A 19931-nucleotide genomic window follows, 5' to 3' on the forward strand; every position below is an offset into this window, starting at 1 on the left:
CCCATTCGACAGTGCCACAATTTTTCGTCAAATTGCTTTGACTAATATACATAGTGCATTGATGAAATCAGCAACATACCTTGTCCGAAAATAAAAAGTACCTATCTGTTTATCTACTTACATAATTAAAATTCATACCTACTGTAGATTCCACAATCATACAAAATACCTATAACAATTACAATCATTACCCCTCCGGCACCCAAAAACCTGGCAACTTTACCAAATAACTATTTGTTGGTAGTGTGCCATTGGTTGCCAAAGCTTTTCACCTCTAGGGGAAAATATAGATCTCTGTATTTTCTTGGAAGTCAAATAAATCTTTTCACACCCGAGAAGCTACTCGAGTTCAACATCTACGCAAACGTTTACAACACATGTCGGATCTCACTGTAGATTCCTACCTAGATACTTCAGACACGGCAACATAAAGTCTTAGGTGGAGAAATAAGATAATTTTAATATATTAGGTATTTACTACTACTATTAGGTAAGTACTAAGATTTTACGCATGCATTTTTTATTTCAATCATTATAATATTTCTAACTATATAAATATTTTGTTCATATATACACCTGATTGAAGTTTTTGGTTTCATTTACTTACACACATTTTACCAACGAATTACCAACATTTAATTTTTATATTAAAAGAGACTTCGTCAAACGACTCAAGTGCAATATAAGTGAATCAAAACATCAGACAAGTACACACTAAAGAGCGAAATACTGGTGGAAAGAAATTGCTTTTATCGCCAAACGCAGAAAAGTATGCATTCTTGAGCGCTAAACTTGATTCAGTGTTAGATTCAGAATTCGCCGGGGATTTCCACACCTCGAGAATCGAGAGCTCGCGACTCGAATAGCGAGTGTTTAATCGAGAAATGGCAACACTTTTCCACTATTTGCTGTTCGCTGATTTATTGAAGATGTTATGATTTTCTCTGTTTGCACACTTGTTCCTCGGGGAGACGGTGACTTTAGAAATAGGAGCGCGATAGAAAAACGGGTATATGCTCGCTGTTGATTATGTCGGAGTGAATTCTTGCAGAAATTGTTAGATATAAAAACGTGGTTGCTCTCAGTGGAATGTTTTTGAATATAATGTATAGAATTTATCTTATACAAGATGGTGTCCAATGGATTAAGAAAAACTGAATCGGTAATTGTGACAGGAAAACTTTTTATGGTGAAGCAGTGCTCGCGGGCTAATGTTATATAGAATAGAATATATATTTATTGAACACCACAAATTAAAACATACAAAGAGAACTTATAAACTAGGAACAATGAACAATAGGCGGCCTTATAGCTAAGAGCGATCTCTTACAGGCAACCTTAAACATAAAGAAAATAAAAGTAAAGAAAATTTAAGGGGGGTGTACCTACTACCTATCTATACTTATAATATACCTAAATAAACCATACATACTATAGCTACATAAATACTAACATAAGTAACATGTTCTAACTAATATACCTACATACTATTATTTACATACATACAAACATACATAAATCCTATATATACAATAAATACCTATATTCATACAACATCTCGAAAGTATAGTATTCAAAGGGCTACAGATTACAAAAAAAAATGTTTTAATTTACTCAATATCAATATCTTCTCGAGTTACCGAAATAATATCTTGAACTCTTGACAGATGGGCGTATAGCAATGTGATCATATTTATAAAGAGTATAATAATTTTAGTTCTAAAACCTTAAAAAGTTGTAAAAATAACATGAAAATGCAACATTCCTGAAAATCACTAAAATCCATAAAACGTTTGCTTCGTAATATTATCTTCATTCGCTAATGACTTTTAGTCTCAATCGAATTAACCATCCAATTGCTTCGGTTATTTCCTAGGAATTTTATTTAAAAGATTTCTTGCAATCGGCGCCGTCTATTATTTTTTATTAACTCAATTTGTGTTTCTCTATTAGCACTGTAGGGCGTGCAAAACTGGTTTCCGGTTTTTCTTAAAACCTATCTACCGTAACTACCGTTTGCTCCTGACAGAACCTATACAGGGTGTTGCAAAAAGGGTATACTAAGCCGAGACCAGCTGCACATGTTGGTTTCGGCTTACTATATCCTATTTGCAACATCCTGTATAACTCCGAAAGACTATTATAGACTATGATATTATATGTAAATTTTGAGACTATTGAATAATTATATTAGGTACTATTTACCTACGGACTATATTATTTGGAATTTTTAGAAATCGTTTTTAAAGGATTACAGCTGGAGGGACATGATGATTTGGATAAAACAATATAATTAGTAGAATTATTAATATTAGGTATTCATATAGCTATCCATTTCATCTATCATTTAACTTTCATTAAGATAATAAAGGTACTGTCAAAAAAAGTCATCTCAAAAGTTATAGGGTCACCCATTCTCACAACGAGTTCAGTCAGAAGGAGCGTAGCGTATGTTTTCTGATGGGCCCAATGAAATTAAGTTATAACAGCGAAAGGGCGCCGCGTTCAATGCTCATAGAATCCAAACGAGCTTTTTATTCAAACACAAAAGTGGAAAACACTAAAACAGACGATTCCAGTTCATTGCATAAGAGGAGGGATAAATTCAACTTGTGATTGTCGCGAGCTCCAGGTAATAAAGGGAATAAATGGAATTGGAAACGTTGGGATTCTTTGTACCTAGAGCAGCTTCGGGATCCTGGAGGGTTACCCTAGCTTAACCAAAAATCAATGAACGGGAATTTCGAAGAAATCCGTACGTTTTATAGAGAACGCGATACAGTCACGGTTACCGCAGCAGAGCGCCGAAACTACGTTTTCGCAAGCAAAAGTGACCCCCCTGCGCTCTTTCAAAAGGTTGTGTTTCGTTTAATCTTGAAAATTGTAAGAGATACGGACTCAGGTACCTACAATGTAATCTGCTTCAAGTGAACGTGACCTAACGTTTGTGTGTCGGCTGGGATGAAAAAAAAACCTGATTCATTCATGGCTTGTGGTTGAGTACATGACACACGTACAATCGACTAAAGATATACATATAAATACACTTAGCTACTCTAGTGCAAACGAAAATGCAAATACCTACTTGTCTATGTTGTTCAATTATCGTTTTACGTGAGTTAGATTGTGAATTACTTGAGTGTCTGTGTCTGTATATATATACAGACACAGACACAGATGGTATATACCATAAATAACATATTAACACAGGCTCTGCCTAGCTTTGGGTCGGATGGTCGTGTGTGAGATGTCCCCACATATTATAAATTATGCCTACCTTTATGCGTCGCCGTCGTCGTCGATATAGATAGCTTATGATGTCAAACTAAAAAGATTTTCAGTGTAAAAATACAAAAAGAGAATTCATATTTTTTATTCAAATAGCGTTACTTCAAGTTACAGGGTTTCTTAGAACAAGCAGTAGAGTTAACATTCTATGTTAGCTTATTTTTATCGGTATGCTATGCTATAGGTACATATTAATGTGAGCTATAGGTACAATCTTATTCAATCCATGAGCTTATCATAATTTATAATAATATATTTATTGTGGGTACAGTATGACTTGTTTAACGATTTCTCAGAAACAAACGTGATTTTTGCCTTATTTAATTTTGATCGATTCTATCCCGTTCAATTTATTTATGATACTCAATGATTTCGAGATAAAAAATGGTACATTATTAATAAGCAGTTTCTAATGATATAGTGCTTATACTTTACTGTACCGTTATAGTTTTATTTTTTTAAAGTTGATAAACTGCGTTTGTATGGGAGTTGCCACTTCCGTGGAGTTATTCCAATATTAAACACTTCTTATATAGTTAGTCTCCTTTGGATTAATAATTTTCCGAAACAATGTAATATTCGATATTTCCATAATTTTATTAAAGCTATGACTGACTTTAGCATTCTTCTCACTAGATCTTAACATAAACACATACATAATTCTACTGATTATGTTTCTAAATTCATCGTTTCATAATTGATAAACTTACACATTTACATTTTAATAATTTACGAAAATTCGTTCCTAAACTTTCAAGATAATAATAATAATATGTATTATGTTGAAGAGGCTATTCCAAACAACTTTAAATTTTGAAAAATAATATTTGTACCACCCCTAATGATAAATATCTACAGCTCTACAGGATACAAAACCGTTATTTTTAATGCTACAATACATACTGTGTTACCTATAAATATTTAAATAGAATAATTGAAATAATCTATCCGAAAATACGCGTTAATATTACGACTTGAGGCCTTTATAAAATATTGTTATGAGATATGCATAATGTTATGATATAATATGTTTTACTTCTTATTCGATAGCACATGTTGTAATGTGTAATTAAAATCATCGACAAAAATTTATGTATGGTACAAAATACAAATACATGTGAAGGTACAAGTTTAGCTAAAATATAAACAATATAAATAATAGTATCTATCATATCATAAGACATTTATGAATATTTATATAATGTCGTGTAGGTATATACAAAATTCTATGTTATTTACAATACTTAAAATATGATATATTTTGTTCTAGTAAAGCTATACCTAATGCCTACGAGCCCGTGGGATAAAGACGAGTCTTCAATACTGTGTCCAGCTTTTGGCTGAAAGTAAAAGAATACCGTTAAAACTTTCAATTAAAAAAAAAACATTATACGACGGCTAAATTCAACTAGCTAATTTACCTTTATAATGCATATCTCTGTTCATGCTAGGGCAAGTTTTTCCGGGATACTGTAAAGAAATAGAATGAGTTAAAAAAAGGCGGTTCACTGGAGTTTTATTTTATTAGTTTTATTAGAAACTTAACCGAGTGAGGCGCTGATGAAGATATCACGCAAATTGCTATCGAATTCATTACCTATCGACTAGAGCCGACAATATTCGTGATTGGCTCACTAAACGAACCTTGCTAAGGTCGAAGTCGATGTTGGTCCGGACGGCGCGGTGGTGCAGCGGCTGCGGGGGCCGGAAGTTGTTCCCGAGCGGCGCCTTCGGGTGCTTCGCGTCGCCCTGCATCAGGCGCCGGAGCCCGTGCAGCTGTGGACAGGTACAGGTTTTACAGGGTGTTGCAAAAATGGTATACTAAGCCGAAAGGAGTGACTCAGGGGGTCATTCTGAACAACTTTTGTTCTAAGAGTTTCGAAAATTCACGGATAAATATATTTATTTTCCATAGTAAAGTCACGTGACCATCAAAGTTTCTACATCATGTACTTAGATAGAACTATCATCGACCGAGCTAAAGTAGTAATGTGCTGGTGATTTGACATAATATACTGGGTTTGTTGGATCAATATTGACGGAGCTGAAGTAGCACTAGGCCGGCGTTATAGGGTTTGTGGTAAATGATTAACTCATGTTATAGTCCAGGCCAAAGAGCGGTGAGGCGGTGCAGTGTGTGAGCACCTTACTCATTCATCATCACGACCCATTACGTCCCCACTGCTGGGGCACGGGTCTCCTTCCAATGAAGGAAGGGTTTAGGCCTAGTCCACCACGCTGGCCAAGTGCGGGTTGGTGGACCCCAACACAAGCAAGCTTGTGCTGAGAGAGTTGTCGGGTAAGTGGGCAACCCGACTGTCAGATATTTTCAAGCCGCCCGAAGGCCTCTGACTAGGCTTAACGACTGCTGCCGAAGCAGCAACCGGGACCCACGGCTTAACGTGCCGTCTGAAGCACGGAAGCGTCCAGAAAAGCACCACTTGAAATTGGTCACCCATCCAATGGCTGACCATGTCAGTTGTTGCTTAACCTCAGCGATCAGTTACGATCACTGAGGCCCGCTCGACTACGGACCTTACTCATTAAACTGTGTCAATAAAACACTGGTGTAAATTAATGTTATTACTAATATCATTTTAAGGTTCGATTCAACTGTCACATTCCGGGAAATCAGAGACAATTATTATTGTCTTAGACAAACATCTATAGTATCTGGTTAACGTATGGGTCAGCGGAACGTGAGTGGTTAAAATACCATAACAAGTCGATTTGAATAATAAACGTTTCGTCTAGCAAAACCTTACCTACTTTAAGACATGCAGTACATTTTAAGCTTGCCGACTGAAAACTATGTTGCATGCAGCCAAGATTACCCAATTAGTCACAGCAGTACGTTTAAACAAGGACTTCAAATATACGAGTGTTGTCGCACTAACTCATTACCAACATAGTATGTTTCAGCCTTAGATTGGACGATAAAGTATAGTTTAGCGGTACACGTCGTATTAAAATAATAATGTAATCAACATAACTCCAAAAACTGTACGCTCCATGTTTCATTTTCACGGTGTGAACACACACAAAGCAGTCCGTTTTCAGGTAAATTGAAATTTCTTCCTTTTACGGCTGTGTGGTGGTCGTCCATAGCGGCGTTACAGAATAACAAATATCACACTTTTCAAGTATTCATTTTAATATTATCAGGTTAGTATGTTTTCTCGGTTTCTTATACCTAACTTATATTTTTTTGTCTGCCTCTGTGGTCTAGTGGTAGAAGCTTCGCTTCATGGCCCAGAGGTCCCGGGTTCGATTCCCGGGTGGGACCATCAATTTGTGTTTCTAAGTTTGGTTAGGACATAGAAGGCTGATCACCTGATGTCCGAAACAGTGAAACGATCCATGCTGTCGGATGGGCATGTAAAACAGTCGGTCCTGCGCCTAGCTCTCTCCAGTCGTGTCGGTCAATCCGTCCCATTGGGTTATGAGAGTGATGAGAGTGCTCCTGTGTACTGCGCACACACTTGGGCACTATAATCTACTCCTGCGTAGATGGCTGATCTCAAATGAGATTGGCCGCCGTAGTCGAAATTCGGCTAGGAGGACATTATATTTTTTTATAATAATGAGAGTACCGAAGGATAACTCAGTACACCGTACCAAAAAATACAAAATATTGTTTGAGCCAGACAGTCACATAGTAGCCAGAGAGACTTCAGTAAATGCGATGATAACATAGTTATTAGTTCTGTAATGATGAGTATCGATAAAATATTTGTAAATATACATAATTTAATGAGAAAGTCACGAGTGCTACTGTACATTCATGTTGCCCGGGTATCTGAAGCGGCGGTCGGCTGTCGGATTAACGGGCCTGCATCACGCGAGCCTCGCTATCTCGCCCAAATCGCTGTTTACGGTGTATTAAACAATTTGATTCTGATTATAGACCCACGGTTATAACTTTTCTTATAACTTTGATCGACTGTGAACGAGTTTTCCTTTGAGTGTGCTAAAATTTTGATCGGAATGCTAGAGTTATTGTGGGGAAAGCGGGCGAGTCTATTAGGGTTATGGAGGAAGTTTTTGATTGATATCGAATATTTTATATTTACTTCAAAGCATTTATTATCTGTAATCTTATTTAATTTAGGTATGTGAGTTAATTAGTAACATGTATTTGAACCTACGAAAAATTATCATAAATGATCCCGAAATAACCATTCAAGGAGCATATTTATAATACATATTTTTATAAAGTTCATATTTATAATACTCGAGCAGTTTTTGTAAGCGCACAGTTCTAAAACCGTGGCGTAGTTCCGGTTGAACATCACGTAATTCAGCGGCCGTGGTCGTATATAAAACACTACTTAGTGTTTGTATAAAACTCGTGTAAACAGCAGTAAATTGCGCTTCAACAGGCGCCGCCGCCACTCCGCGCGGGAATCCTAGCTCCTAGCACTTAATTTCCCCACAAACACAAACGGAAAACATAAACAATGATTTATAATAACAGGCACACAACGCGGCACTTTTAGTTTACTTTTAACACGTACATAATTCACGGGAGTCTTTGTCTAAGGAACGCGACGTGAGTTGTTTATTGTAGCGTGAGCACAAATGAAAATGTTATTATTGTGGCAGTGGCTTGAGCCGGGCGGGCGGTTTCATGGGCGGAGGAAGCGGCCGGCCGAACTTGGGCGCCGCGGGGTCGTGTACTGTACAGTTGTACACCTAGTATACCTGCTGTAGTATAGTGTGTGTGAACGAAATGCAGCTAAAATTGGTACCGGAAAATGTGTGTTTCAAAAAATAATAACAAGGAAATGAGTAATAAGAAAAAGAAATATCTTTGACACCACTGTTGTCGTCATTGAACAACGCGTACTCGGGTTGTTGTCGTTGCTCAGTACGTCACGTAAGTTCATTGACTTGCACCGATAGGGAAATAATAAAAATCCATCCTGTATAAGATTCCTTTCAGATGACTCATCTCACCTGTTGCTTGGTGATGTAAATGGGCTTGTTGACGATGACCCACGTGACTGTCTCGAAGCAGGCGGGCGCGGTCGTTGACCCGTCGTACGTCATGTAGTAGTCCGTGTCGGGAAGCAAACCTCGCACCGACAGCTTGTTTACTGGCATCTCGGCACCTGGGAGTCATAGGAATTATTTTTTACCAACTCTAGAAAATGTTCTCCGTGGCGCTCGCTCTTGAGCCTGCGCGGTGTGACGTCTTTATTGCGCCCCGTGCTAGCCTAGCCCTTCTTTAATCTTAATCAAATAGGATACAGCTTTAAGATTTATATCTTGAAATATAAAAATCAATTTTATCTTTAATATTGTCACTCAATCAGTTTCACATACCACCGTATTTAATATTTTCCAGTTCTTCAGTCAACACGCGTAGTTCGGGATTGGAGAGATCGCCGAGCTGCAACAAACAACATGAAGATTAAGTCTCGCACCAACTTTGTATTATCTTCCATGTAAAATCTGCTCGCTTTCTCCAAGTTTCAGGCAAACAAGCGAAATATTAAACAACGTTGTTGTACAGTTTTGTACACACTTATAGGAAATTTGTAAGGAAGAAGTGTGAAATTTTATTTGTGTTTTGTGTTTCATTCTATTAAAATTTCTATTCTTCGGTGGGGTCTAAGTTCCTGAACCTAGCTCACTTGGATGGAAGATGATTGTGAGAATATACTCGTAGGCGTATAAGGTACAAACTATTTTCACAACTTTCTACCATTGCGAATACTAATTTTTTTATACAAAACTCGAGTATACAGTGTATTTAATTGATCACTGATAACTTTTATATATCCTAGACGTAAAGTAAATAGTATTCAGCCTCTTCTCCTATAACGAAATGTGCCGAAACCAGGTCCGCTTTTGTGACAACATTAGTAAGGAAAGCTAATATAGAGCGAAGCTTCATTAAGGAAAGTCATAAAGTGATCGAGCACACTTTGTATCTATAATGATATTGACCCAGGTGCTGCTTTATAGGCTATGTAGATAACATACGTGTTTTGAAACTTAGTAGATACCTTTGGCTGGTATAACGACTTTGGCTGGTAGGTGTATACTTTGAATGAATTTGTTCAGTCGTAATATTCGTAATAGGTACCTAATGCTCCGATCATGAAGACATTATTTTATGTAAATCTTCCTAATATACAGGATGATTCTTTTCGAGAATATCCCAAGGTCATTATAATAAAAGTTGTTCAGAATAAAAAGCTCTGTAACATACTTCCAGATATGCACCTACGAAAGAATCACCTTGTATGTTGACTATTCATCTTTAAATGTGTTATTTCAAAAGGATAAATATATAAATGTGTGCGATGGCACGGAATAAACGTTTTTATTATTATTATTATTATAAAACTAGGCTAAAGCTATTCATAAACTGCAAATAAGTTTCCGTGTAAAACAATAAACCGGTCTGGCGGTTTGGATCGCTTAACAAATTGAAAACACCACAAAGTACGTTGATGGCTCGCAAGTCCCGTGACTGGCAATAAATTTTTCAGTTCGTTTCAGACGGCTCCTAATTTGGACTAATAGCTCGGCAAGCTAATCCAATAGTGCACAAAAATACCAATTTCCTTAATTAACCTACAGTTTTGGTGGCGATGGAAGGTGCGGCTGAGGATCGGTAGGCGATGGCTGCTTCAATTACTATAACTACTTAGTTGAAATATCAGTACAATTGAATCAAGTATATCACTAAACTTGGACCGTTTTATAGCAATTCCTAGTGTGATAGTAATGGATCGCTTTCGTATGTGTAATGTATATGTTACGTATATACCCTATATAGGGAAATAAACATATTACTGCATTTACTATATATATTTCTTTACCTTATATACATTAAATAGGTACTTATGTCAGTTATGTCATCTAATTGTTATTTTTTTAATTACGCCATCATCATCTGATGCATGGTAGGTAGGTATTATTACAAAAAAAAATATATTCTTTTTGTGCAGTGTATTCTAAAAAGTACCTACATTTGATTTTATATTAACATAAGGTGAACTAACCTGTAGCAGGAGCGATATAGACACGATGCCCTGGGCTTTGTGCAGCGCCTCCGAGAAATTGGAGTACAACTGCGAGTTGAAACCGAATATCTGGATCTGAAACAAATGGAAACTCGAATTAATTAGCGCCAGCGCCATGTTTAAGAAAACATGATACCGTTTGATTGTTTATTCGAGAGAAATCGAGATTTTTTGCTCACTGAATGAATTAATTGCTAACAGCAATTGAAACAGATTTTCATATTAAATTTTGCATCAACTACGGCATGGTAGTAAGTACTTTTAACATTCACTACAATTGGACCCCGAAAATGATTATGAATTGCGATATGGATAAAGAGCTTCAAATAAAGTAGGTAATGTTCCAAAGAAAACTCTTGGCTTTAGCTAAAGATTATAAATCACAAATTGAGCACGTTCAAAGCGACATAAATCTCTTGCCAAAAAAAACAATGTCACAAGTAAGAAAAATATCTTCTTAAAAGATAAGAAGGAAAAAAAGAGTTTACAGAGGAATGAACACATGAGAGAATTTGTCACATAAATAAACAGGAGTCACGGTTGAGTAGACTTTAGGTGAAACGGAAACAGTACAAGCCACAATATTAATACACAGTCATGTAAATAAATTTGAAAGTGTACCTAGTTCAATTTGCCAATAGGGAATATGCGTGATTTTTTTTTATACTTTTATTGGATAGTTTTACATCACTTTATTATAGTAAAAAAAAATTCAACGCCAAAATAAGTAATTTAAGGTATTTTAAAGAAAGTTAAAAAATTACAACCATCACGACCACTTTGAAATTCCCGTCAGGATGGCGGGCTGTCGTGACGTCATAATCTTTTAATTTCACGGCTCAGAATAATGAGTCCCGTCAGTCGGCATAGATTTTTTACCTAATCAAGTAATCACAGAGTACTTTTGTATTTTCAACAAACCAATGTTGTCATGGTAACAAACGAAAAAGGAAGTGTATAAAGTGTGATCAGTGGCTGTTTTGTAATGGTAATAAAGTGTGACCAGTGGCTGTTTTGTAATGGGAGCTCGTAAATAGCTGCTAGTAGCTCTTTTGAAATGGGAGCGCGCAAACCAGAGGACCTTTGTACACAATATTACGCTATTATGGCAATATGAATATAAAGTAATATTTGTATTGTATGTAAGTACTTACTGTAACTTTGGTTCTCAGTAAGAGAGACTAGGGTTAGTGGGTCATTCTATTCTATTATCTGTGGAAGTGTAAGAACCTGCACCTGGCTCTCTTGAATGGAACCATTGTGCATATCTCAAAGGTCTAAACCCCCTTATCTAAACTATCGAATAAGAGTATAAAAATATATGCATATTCCCTAATATTTAGGCACACGGCTCTCGACTATAGTCTTTGCTGTCCTTTTCCGCAGCTGGCCACAGTTTACTCGTTCATACTGCGTAATAAATTTAGGACAATGGCAGAGTTCTAAGGACGTTTGGTACCCCTATGAAAATGACGGGTTCCGTAATGAAAGTACCATGTTTAGAGAGTCACTGTATAGGAACACAAATAAATAAATTACTAGATTTTTAGAAGCTGGGCGAAATGAGAAAAATGAAGAAAAATAATGTTTAAAAAGTAGTCGTAATGGAACGTAAACATTAATACAGGGAGAATGGAACGTCAAGTGAAGTAATGTTTATGCCAAGTACTCTGTGATTTACGTCATAAATGTCTTGGTTGGATCTCAGTATAATGATAAAAATTGACAAACCAGAGCAGAAAAATTGAAATGATAAAAAATGTGTCATGTCAACAACTAAACGTCAACACCATGTCAACACAAGACGAACAACGTGAATAATAATTTGATAATAATATGTTAGGTATATCAAGTTATATGTTTACGTTTAAATAAATACGGGACGTGCAACGTACATAATAAATATAATGATTTTATTAATATTATCGACTAGATCAGGCTACTACTTTCATCATGGAATAATGTTATACTTATCCAACTTCTGAAGTTTTAAATTGCCATTCCGCAACAGCGATCTGCTATGCCATTTCGAAATGCTATATGTAAAGGTTCTACTATATGGGTATGCATTTGGCGAGTAATATAATGAAATAAAATATACTGTTTAAAAGATCATTGTTTTATTTACATAACATAATTTGCCTGGAATCAACTTTAGGAATTTTATGTTCCTATTACCTACTATATTCTATTCTCTGTTGGGGTATAAGTACCTGCACCTCTCTAGATGTGCTAAATCTAGATAGGTATGCAGGTTTCCTTCACTGTAAGTGTGATGGTATACATTTTAATTAAATTCAAAGAACACATTGGTACATGTCAGCGCCGGGATTCGAACTGCAGAACGCAGTTGCTCTTCTCATATTTGACTTAGGTATTTATCATCCTATGTTTCATAGAAAATATTGTCAGGATTTTGCGTGTTCTTGTTCTGCTGCTTCTGCAGGTTCCTGATGAAGAAGTGGGACGGGAGCCTGCCGAGGGCGGGGAGGTGGAACAGGAACCGGGTCTGGTTCTCCCCTTTGTCACATTTGTTCTATATCTTCAGCAGTTTCAGCGGTATTCAAAATATTAAATAATTAGGTTAGGTCATTTAGGTAATGGAAAATGAAATAACAACTACTATGACAATATTGACAAGCAAGATTCAGTGTTATTAGATTTAAATATTTAAAAAATATCGATTATAGTGAATCGAATAAAGAGAAAAAGAAAATGGTTTACTATGGATAAAAGTCTTCAAGACTTAAATATAATGATATTTTATAAACCAAATGTACTAGTTTTGGCACAAATAGTACCAGAACATGTAATTTATTGATAAATAAAATATCTTTTGTATTTAAGATTGTATCGATATTTCTATTCGATTACTTTGTAGCTCGGATTTGCTGGTAATATTCCGAGGGCTGGCATCACAGTTGTTACGTTCCGTTCTCTATATGTTTGTTTTTACGTTCCATTATCCTTAGATTTAAATATTATTCGTTTATATTTTTCTCTTTTCCCCCGACTTCTAAAAATATTGTAAATACTGGAAATACCTTATCTACACTGTATTTATAAATGGTGAAAACATGGTTCTGAAACGCTCCAAAAAATTGGCGGTACGAGGACTGCCGTTCTCCTTTAATGTGTCCAGTTCTTCTGATTACGAGAATTCTTCCATAACTTAATTTAGAAAAAAATAACAACTTTTGAAATATACTAACGACTGCCATTATAACCTAAAAGTAGAAAGAGCAACTTGTGTCATGTTCATGTCATAATACTGACAATACAAATTTAATTTTATTGTGTTGCAATATGGAGCATATTTGAGTGGCTCGTTGACTAGCGAATGGCTGTTTACGCCTCATTACAATAGAACAACTAGTGGCAGCCCATACACTACCAACAAAAAATATAAAAAGTCCTAAACTTTGCAAACAAACAAGCATATCAAACAAGAAGTGGAGAGGTTATAGGTGGCTAGGATCTACTCGTATTGGAAGAATTTTTATGTGATCCATCGTATCTGATCACAACGAGCATCACAAATACTCGGTGACATTAACATTTCTTTGTTTACACTTGACATTTATTTAACTATACGCAAACGCAAAGAAGTTATTATTCTGAGATTGATATATAAAGAATTATGACGTCACATCCGCCCTAAGAAAATGGGTGACGTTTCTCGGAAGTTAGAATTTACCGAAGTTTTTTTGTACTTTTCAACTTCATTTACTTGCTCAAAAATAAATTATAATCAAAAATAATGATGGAGTCTTAGTTATGAAACAACAAAGTTTATTATAAATAATATTTGACCTTTCTTTGAACCACTTGCATATTCCCTATTTAACTTTTACAAAAATAGGTGTCTACTGATAACACCAACATTGATAGTACTCCCAAAATCAAATCCCTTCTATTCTTAAGCCCACATTTGTAACAAAGCACAAAGGGTCGAGTAACCCTTCTGGGCGCATTTTACTACGATGGTGTTCGCAGTCCGAGATTACGTTTGGGATTTCGTCGACGCAAAGCGACGCCGGTTGGCTCTAGCCGAGCGTCGCGGCGCGTGAGAAAACATCTGTTACACACGTCTTTACTTTACAAAATCCACGAGAATTTACTTTTGCGAAACACATTCCTGAGGGTTACGGTAATCTTGTTGCTTTGGGCGCAAAGTGGGCGGTTCGCGAACGTTTTGGTATGTGGAATTTGATTTTTACGTAGCTACGGCAATAGCGAGAAATATTGGAACTTCTTGTTTTTCCGGTACTTTGAATTTTGTTAACAATCATTACAACGATCTTAGCAAGAAGTACAAGTCTTTACATAACTGTAGCGTATTTTATAATATCTTAATTATTTACAAGTACTTACTTACAGCCATACCTACATGACTTAATTTATTTTTTTACTGCGAAAACTGCAGATTATTAATATACTTTATCTGGTTAGTGTTATGTTCTCTATTTAGGTCAAATATGCTTTCCCCGACGACCTAGGTCCAGCGGCTACCCGCAATTTGACGCAAATCATAATTATCAGACCACTGGCTCATGACACGTTGTCTAATGTCTACAGTAATTGAATAGTTTAAATATGTTCTTTATGTTAAGGGTCCGCAATAGGCAATCGAGGGTTGGCATTGTCATAGAATTATGTAGTAAATGATGCTCTACAGCCTTGAAAAAAATCACACAGGTAGCCGAAGAGTCTAGCTAGGTGCTGAATCATTCGAATTTAAGTAAATGCTTATGGATAACTGTAAATTAATTACGAAAAACCAGTAAATCACACTCCCGTATTGTAACAACTGTGTCGTAATTATCAAGAATTTTCATATGATTCTTATCAAATTATAAAGATAAATGCTTGGACTAGGCGCTCAATATCTTGTTTTTTAATAAACACACACCTATTTTGTGTAAATTAATCCCAAACTTGAGCAATTTTTTTCCCTCAAATCTTCATACAAATATCTATGGCGGCTTTCTGTGTTATAAAATCATAAACACAAGCGACGTTTGACTCAGTCGGCCGGTGGCCTCCAAAGAAGGGTCACGTCGGTTTAGGCGGCACTGACAGCTCGCGATCTAATTGTGTACAGACACAAAATCACTGCACATTGGTTGTCATTGCACTTTTTCAACTTTTATGACACCAACATAATTTGATTTGAAATTGAGGAAGCATAATTCTTATACTATATTCAATAAATTAAATGATAATGTTTTTTATTAGTTAAGTCCATGGTACTTCTTGATTAAATTATAATTATTAATGCCTAACTAAAACTAACTAATATAAAATTAAAATTAAACTAAAAAGAAGATGCTGGCCAGATCGCTGCCACTGTCGGGTAGGGTACCCAAGACGCTGGCCGCGTTACCCCGCTATATAGCGATGCTTAGCCTTTGTGATAGGTAAGTGCCAGCCCTAGGGTCCCTTGAGACTTCTATTAGTCTGCTGCTGATGTCTTTAAAAAGCTGACGTGCCTCCGGTCCCCACGGCCCTGGGATGAGGAGCAGGAATATAGTGAATGGATCTAAGTGATGACAATACGTAGGAAGATTAGGTTAGGATTCAAAAACACAGTCTCACCATGAGAGGCATGGTCTCGTGAGGATCTGATGAGGGCAGTAACACGGAGGTGACTGAATTTTATATCAAAGATTTAATAGCTAAAAGCATCGAGTTTGGGCTATTAAGTATGTTTTTCAGAGAGAGAGAAAGAGATTTTATTTTTCCTCTGGATGTGTTAGGTTTACTGGGTTTACTAAGTTCATTCTGTTAATGGCATCAAGTTGTTATGTGTTCATAAGAAATAATTATTTATATTTTTTATTATTATATTTATTTTAACAAGATGCTGTTGGTTCTCCACGAAAATGTAAAAATAAAAATAAATTCGTAACGTAAAATTGTCAATGACGGAATTTCTTCTATAGACAGTAGCCACAAAAAAACAAACGATAGATGGCGTGATTTGAAGATAAAGATACATTTATTCGACACATAGACAGCAACAACAACAAAAAATACAGATTTAAAGAAAAGAAACATATACTTATACAATACAACAAAGAAAAAAAAGGATACACATCAAAATAACTGGAAAAAATATAAGCCCCAATTTACTTGTGTGGGACAGGGAGTACCATAATATTTTTTTGGGGTACTCCCCATCTATGCGAAATATCAGCTTGATATCTTTACCCGTTTCTGAGAAAAAGGGCGGTGACAGACAGTCAGTCAGACAGACGGACAACAAAGAGATCCTATAATGGTTGCTTTTTTTCTTTTGACGTTCGAAACCCTAAAATTAAGTAAAAATATTATGCTGCTACCAAAAAATGTACTTTTACAGGTATTGAAAAAGCGGTATATAGTACTAAACAAATTATAAACAAACAAAAAACCCGACTGCACGCTAAAAAGATGAAAACAAGTCCCAATGTTAATGGAAAGTATCGTAGGTGAGGACCAGCAGAGGGTTCACCATTTAGCTGAATGTTACTTAGAAAACGGCCTTGAGTGGCGGTCAAGTTGGTCCCCGCCTGCGATACTTTCCATTAACATTGGGACTTGTTTTCATGTTTTTAGCGTACAGTCGGGTTTTTCGTTTGTTTATAATTGTATTTTTTTATGTGTAACTTTTTAGTTGTTTTTATTTTATGAAATTTTACGTCAGTAGTTCATGATCATTTTTAATTTCAATAATTTTGGTGTTGTTATTTAAATACCTTCAATATGCATATTTTTGTAATGTGAAAATCAAGCCCTTTCATTTGATACCTTACACGGCAAAGTTGAATTATTATTTTTTCGATCATCACGTTATGTCCTCTAGAGGGCGCTATGTACATTTTAATGGAACGTCACATAGCCTATAACCATCGCGCCATTAATACGCTTCTAACAATACCTCATACATCAAAATCTATCAAGCCGTTTAGGCTACAGGAGGGAACAAAGAAACAGACAAACATACATACATACAATCAAAAAACATTACCCTCCTCCTTCGGCAGTCGGGTAAAAAGGAGTAAGACAGGGGGTCATTCTGAACTTTTGCTCTACGAGTTTTGGAAATTAACAAAAAAAAACCTTTTTCATAGAAACTGTTTAAAATGTACTTAGTATATGGAAGAGCGGGGTATCCTGGCACAGGTACTTTATACTTAAAAGGATACCCCATCAACTATTGTAACAAGTAAGTAAGTTTACGAAATAAAATATTTTGTATTTTGAATTTTTGAATTTTGAATTTTTTTAGAAACTTTGTTGGACATGTGACTTTTTACCATGGATAATAATTTAAAAAAATAAAAAACCGACTTCAAAAAACCACTAAAATGTAAGAAATAATTTAAGGTTTACACAAATTCTACTCGTATGTGACAGTACAAATATACCTAAGGAGGAACTGTTCTTTTTTGATGTTGGTGCGGTGACAAAGTAATCTGAAAAAATATGGCACCAACTTCAAAAAAGAACAGTTCCTCCTTAGGTATATTTGTACTGTCACATACGAGTAGAATTTGTGTAAACCTTAAATTATTTCTTACATTTTAATGGTTTTTTGAAGTCTTGTTTTTTATTATTTTATTTTATAGTTTTTAGTTTATTTGCAATAATTTTCAATCAAAAGTAAGGTGCAAATGATACCAAAAAGTCCTACTAATCAATACGAATCATTCAAGCCTAAACACGAAGTAGTTGCTATATACTGTTGAGGAGTTCCCCTGACTGCCTTCCGTTTCCATCATCAGATCAGCTCAAGGTCACCATCATATTTTTTTGTTATAAGAACTATATTTACGTTCTTCATTTCATTAGAATCGGTTAACATGTGCCCAAAATGGAAATTCATACCCTGTTTTTACCCCTTTACCCACCCTTGGGGGTGAGATAAAATTCTGAAAAAAAAATGGGACCACCTGGGAGCTCAATGCAATACAACAAAAAAAGAATTTTCAAAATCGGTTCATAAACGGCGGAGTAATCGGTGAACATACATAAAAAAAAATATAAAAAAAAAGATCCCGACGAATTGAGAAACTCCTTCTTTTTTTGAAGTCGGTTAAAAATGAATTTTTTTTTTCGCGAATTTGCAAATCTCTTAGAACAAAAGATGTTCAGAATGACCCCTTGTGTCATCCCCTTTTGGCTTAGTATAGCCCTTTTGCGACACTATGTATTTACTTTGCTTTGTCATCGGGGTTCAGTTGGCTGGAGGATGCCCGAAACTTATTATCTACACTTTAATACTTGTAGTTACCTTTCTACAAGTAAATACCACATTTGTTTGAGAAAGCTAATCGGGTTCCGAGTATAGAGTAAAGTGGCACCCCTATTAATTTCTACTCTTTCCTGGTGCCTACCAGTGTAAGTAAGAATTATACTTACCTACTTACCCTAAAATCACCCAAAATGTACTTGAACATAATTGTCAATAAAGTTGGCGAGTAAAAGTTTATCGACCCACTGTGCAAACTTACATGTGTGCGTGTCACTGCGTGTGCTGTGTGAAGAGCATTGAAAACCCAAAATTGGCGCGGCACGTCACCCTGTACGGGCCCTTAAAACATAATAATATAAAGCATGTGCAGAGGAGAGCCACATTAGTGCCCTGGAATCTAATTTAATTGAACTGTTTAAAAATTCAAATAAAAATACTTGAAAAGACCAAAAAGTTAACCTTTTGAAATGAAGATTTGACTGGACAAATTCATTCTTTAGTTTTGTCTTTGTTTAACACCCCCAGGTACAATACAACATACAAAAAAGCCAATCAAGAATTGCCAAAAGTTGTTCAGAATGAGCTCCTGAGTCACCCCTTTTTGGCTTACTACACCAATTTTTCCCACCCTGTATAACCCCGGTCACTCACCTCGGCCGGGAACGAGTACCCGTTGACGGTGTGCTCGGAGCCGAACTGGTCGTGCAGGCCGTAGTGGATGTGGATCCCGTGGAACTGGTACTTGTAGGAGAGCGGCCCGCCCGTGATGTTGATGTGGTGCCGCGTCTCGTTCACACGCTAGCCGAAAGCGAGTGACTCGGGGGGTCATTTTGAAAAATTTTAGCTCTACAGTTTATCAAAACCCTGTATTAAAAAGCCAGCTAACTTATTTTCTATAGATAATTAAAAAAAACAATTTTACGAAATTATTTTCGTTGGTCCTTTTCAGTCATCCCTTTCGGCTTATTATAGCATTTATGTAACACCCTGTATAACCTCAGTGACTGTATTAAAAAGCCAGCTAACTCATTTTCTATAGATAAGAAAAAAAAACAATATCACAAAATTAGTTTAGTTGGTCCTCCTGAGTCACCCCCTTTCGGATTACTACACTACTTTCCCACACCCTGTATAACCCCAGTGTCTCACCTCAGCCGGGAACGAGTACCCGTTGACGGTGTGCTCGGAGCCGAACTGGTCGTGCAGGCCGTAGTGGATGTGGATCCCGTGGAACTGGTACTTGTAGGAGAGCGGCCCGCCCGTGATGTTGATGTGGAGCCGCGTCTCGTATACAAGCTAGCCGAAAGCGGGTGACTCGGGGGGTGTTTCTGGTCAATTTTAGCTCTACCACTCGTCAAATCCCT

At 36.2% G+C, this 19931-nt stretch overlaps 1 protein-coding gene across 1 annotated transcript in view; it reads right to left on the minus strand.

Moving 5' to 3' along the window:
• Positions 1-3357: 3357 nt before the first annotated feature.
• Positions 3358-19931, minus strand: part of LOC105387771 (carbonic anhydrase-related protein 10) — a 40111-nt gene continuing 23537 nt past the window's right edge. The window contains exons 6-11 of the mRNA XM_048624957.1: positions 10308-10403; positions 8617-8683; positions 8248-8402; positions 4933-5064; positions 4710-4758; positions 3358-4628 (exon numbers count right to left, since the gene is read on the minus strand). Coding sequence (XP_048480914.1) covers positions 4606-4628; positions 4710-4758; positions 4933-5064; positions 8248-8402; positions 8617-8683; positions 10308-10403 — 522 coding nt within the window. The 3' untranslated portion in view covers positions 3358-4605. The remainder of the gene's footprint in view (positions 4629-4709; positions 4759-4932; positions 5065-8247; positions 8403-8616; positions 8684-10307; positions 10404-19931) is intronic.

Source organism: Plutella xylostella, chromosome 13 (genome assembly GCF_932276165.1).
Source record: "Plutella xylostella chromosome 13, ilPluXylo3.1, whole genome shotgun sequence".
NCBI lineage: Eukaryota > Metazoa > Arthropoda > Insecta > Lepidoptera > Plutellidae > Plutella > Plutella xylostella.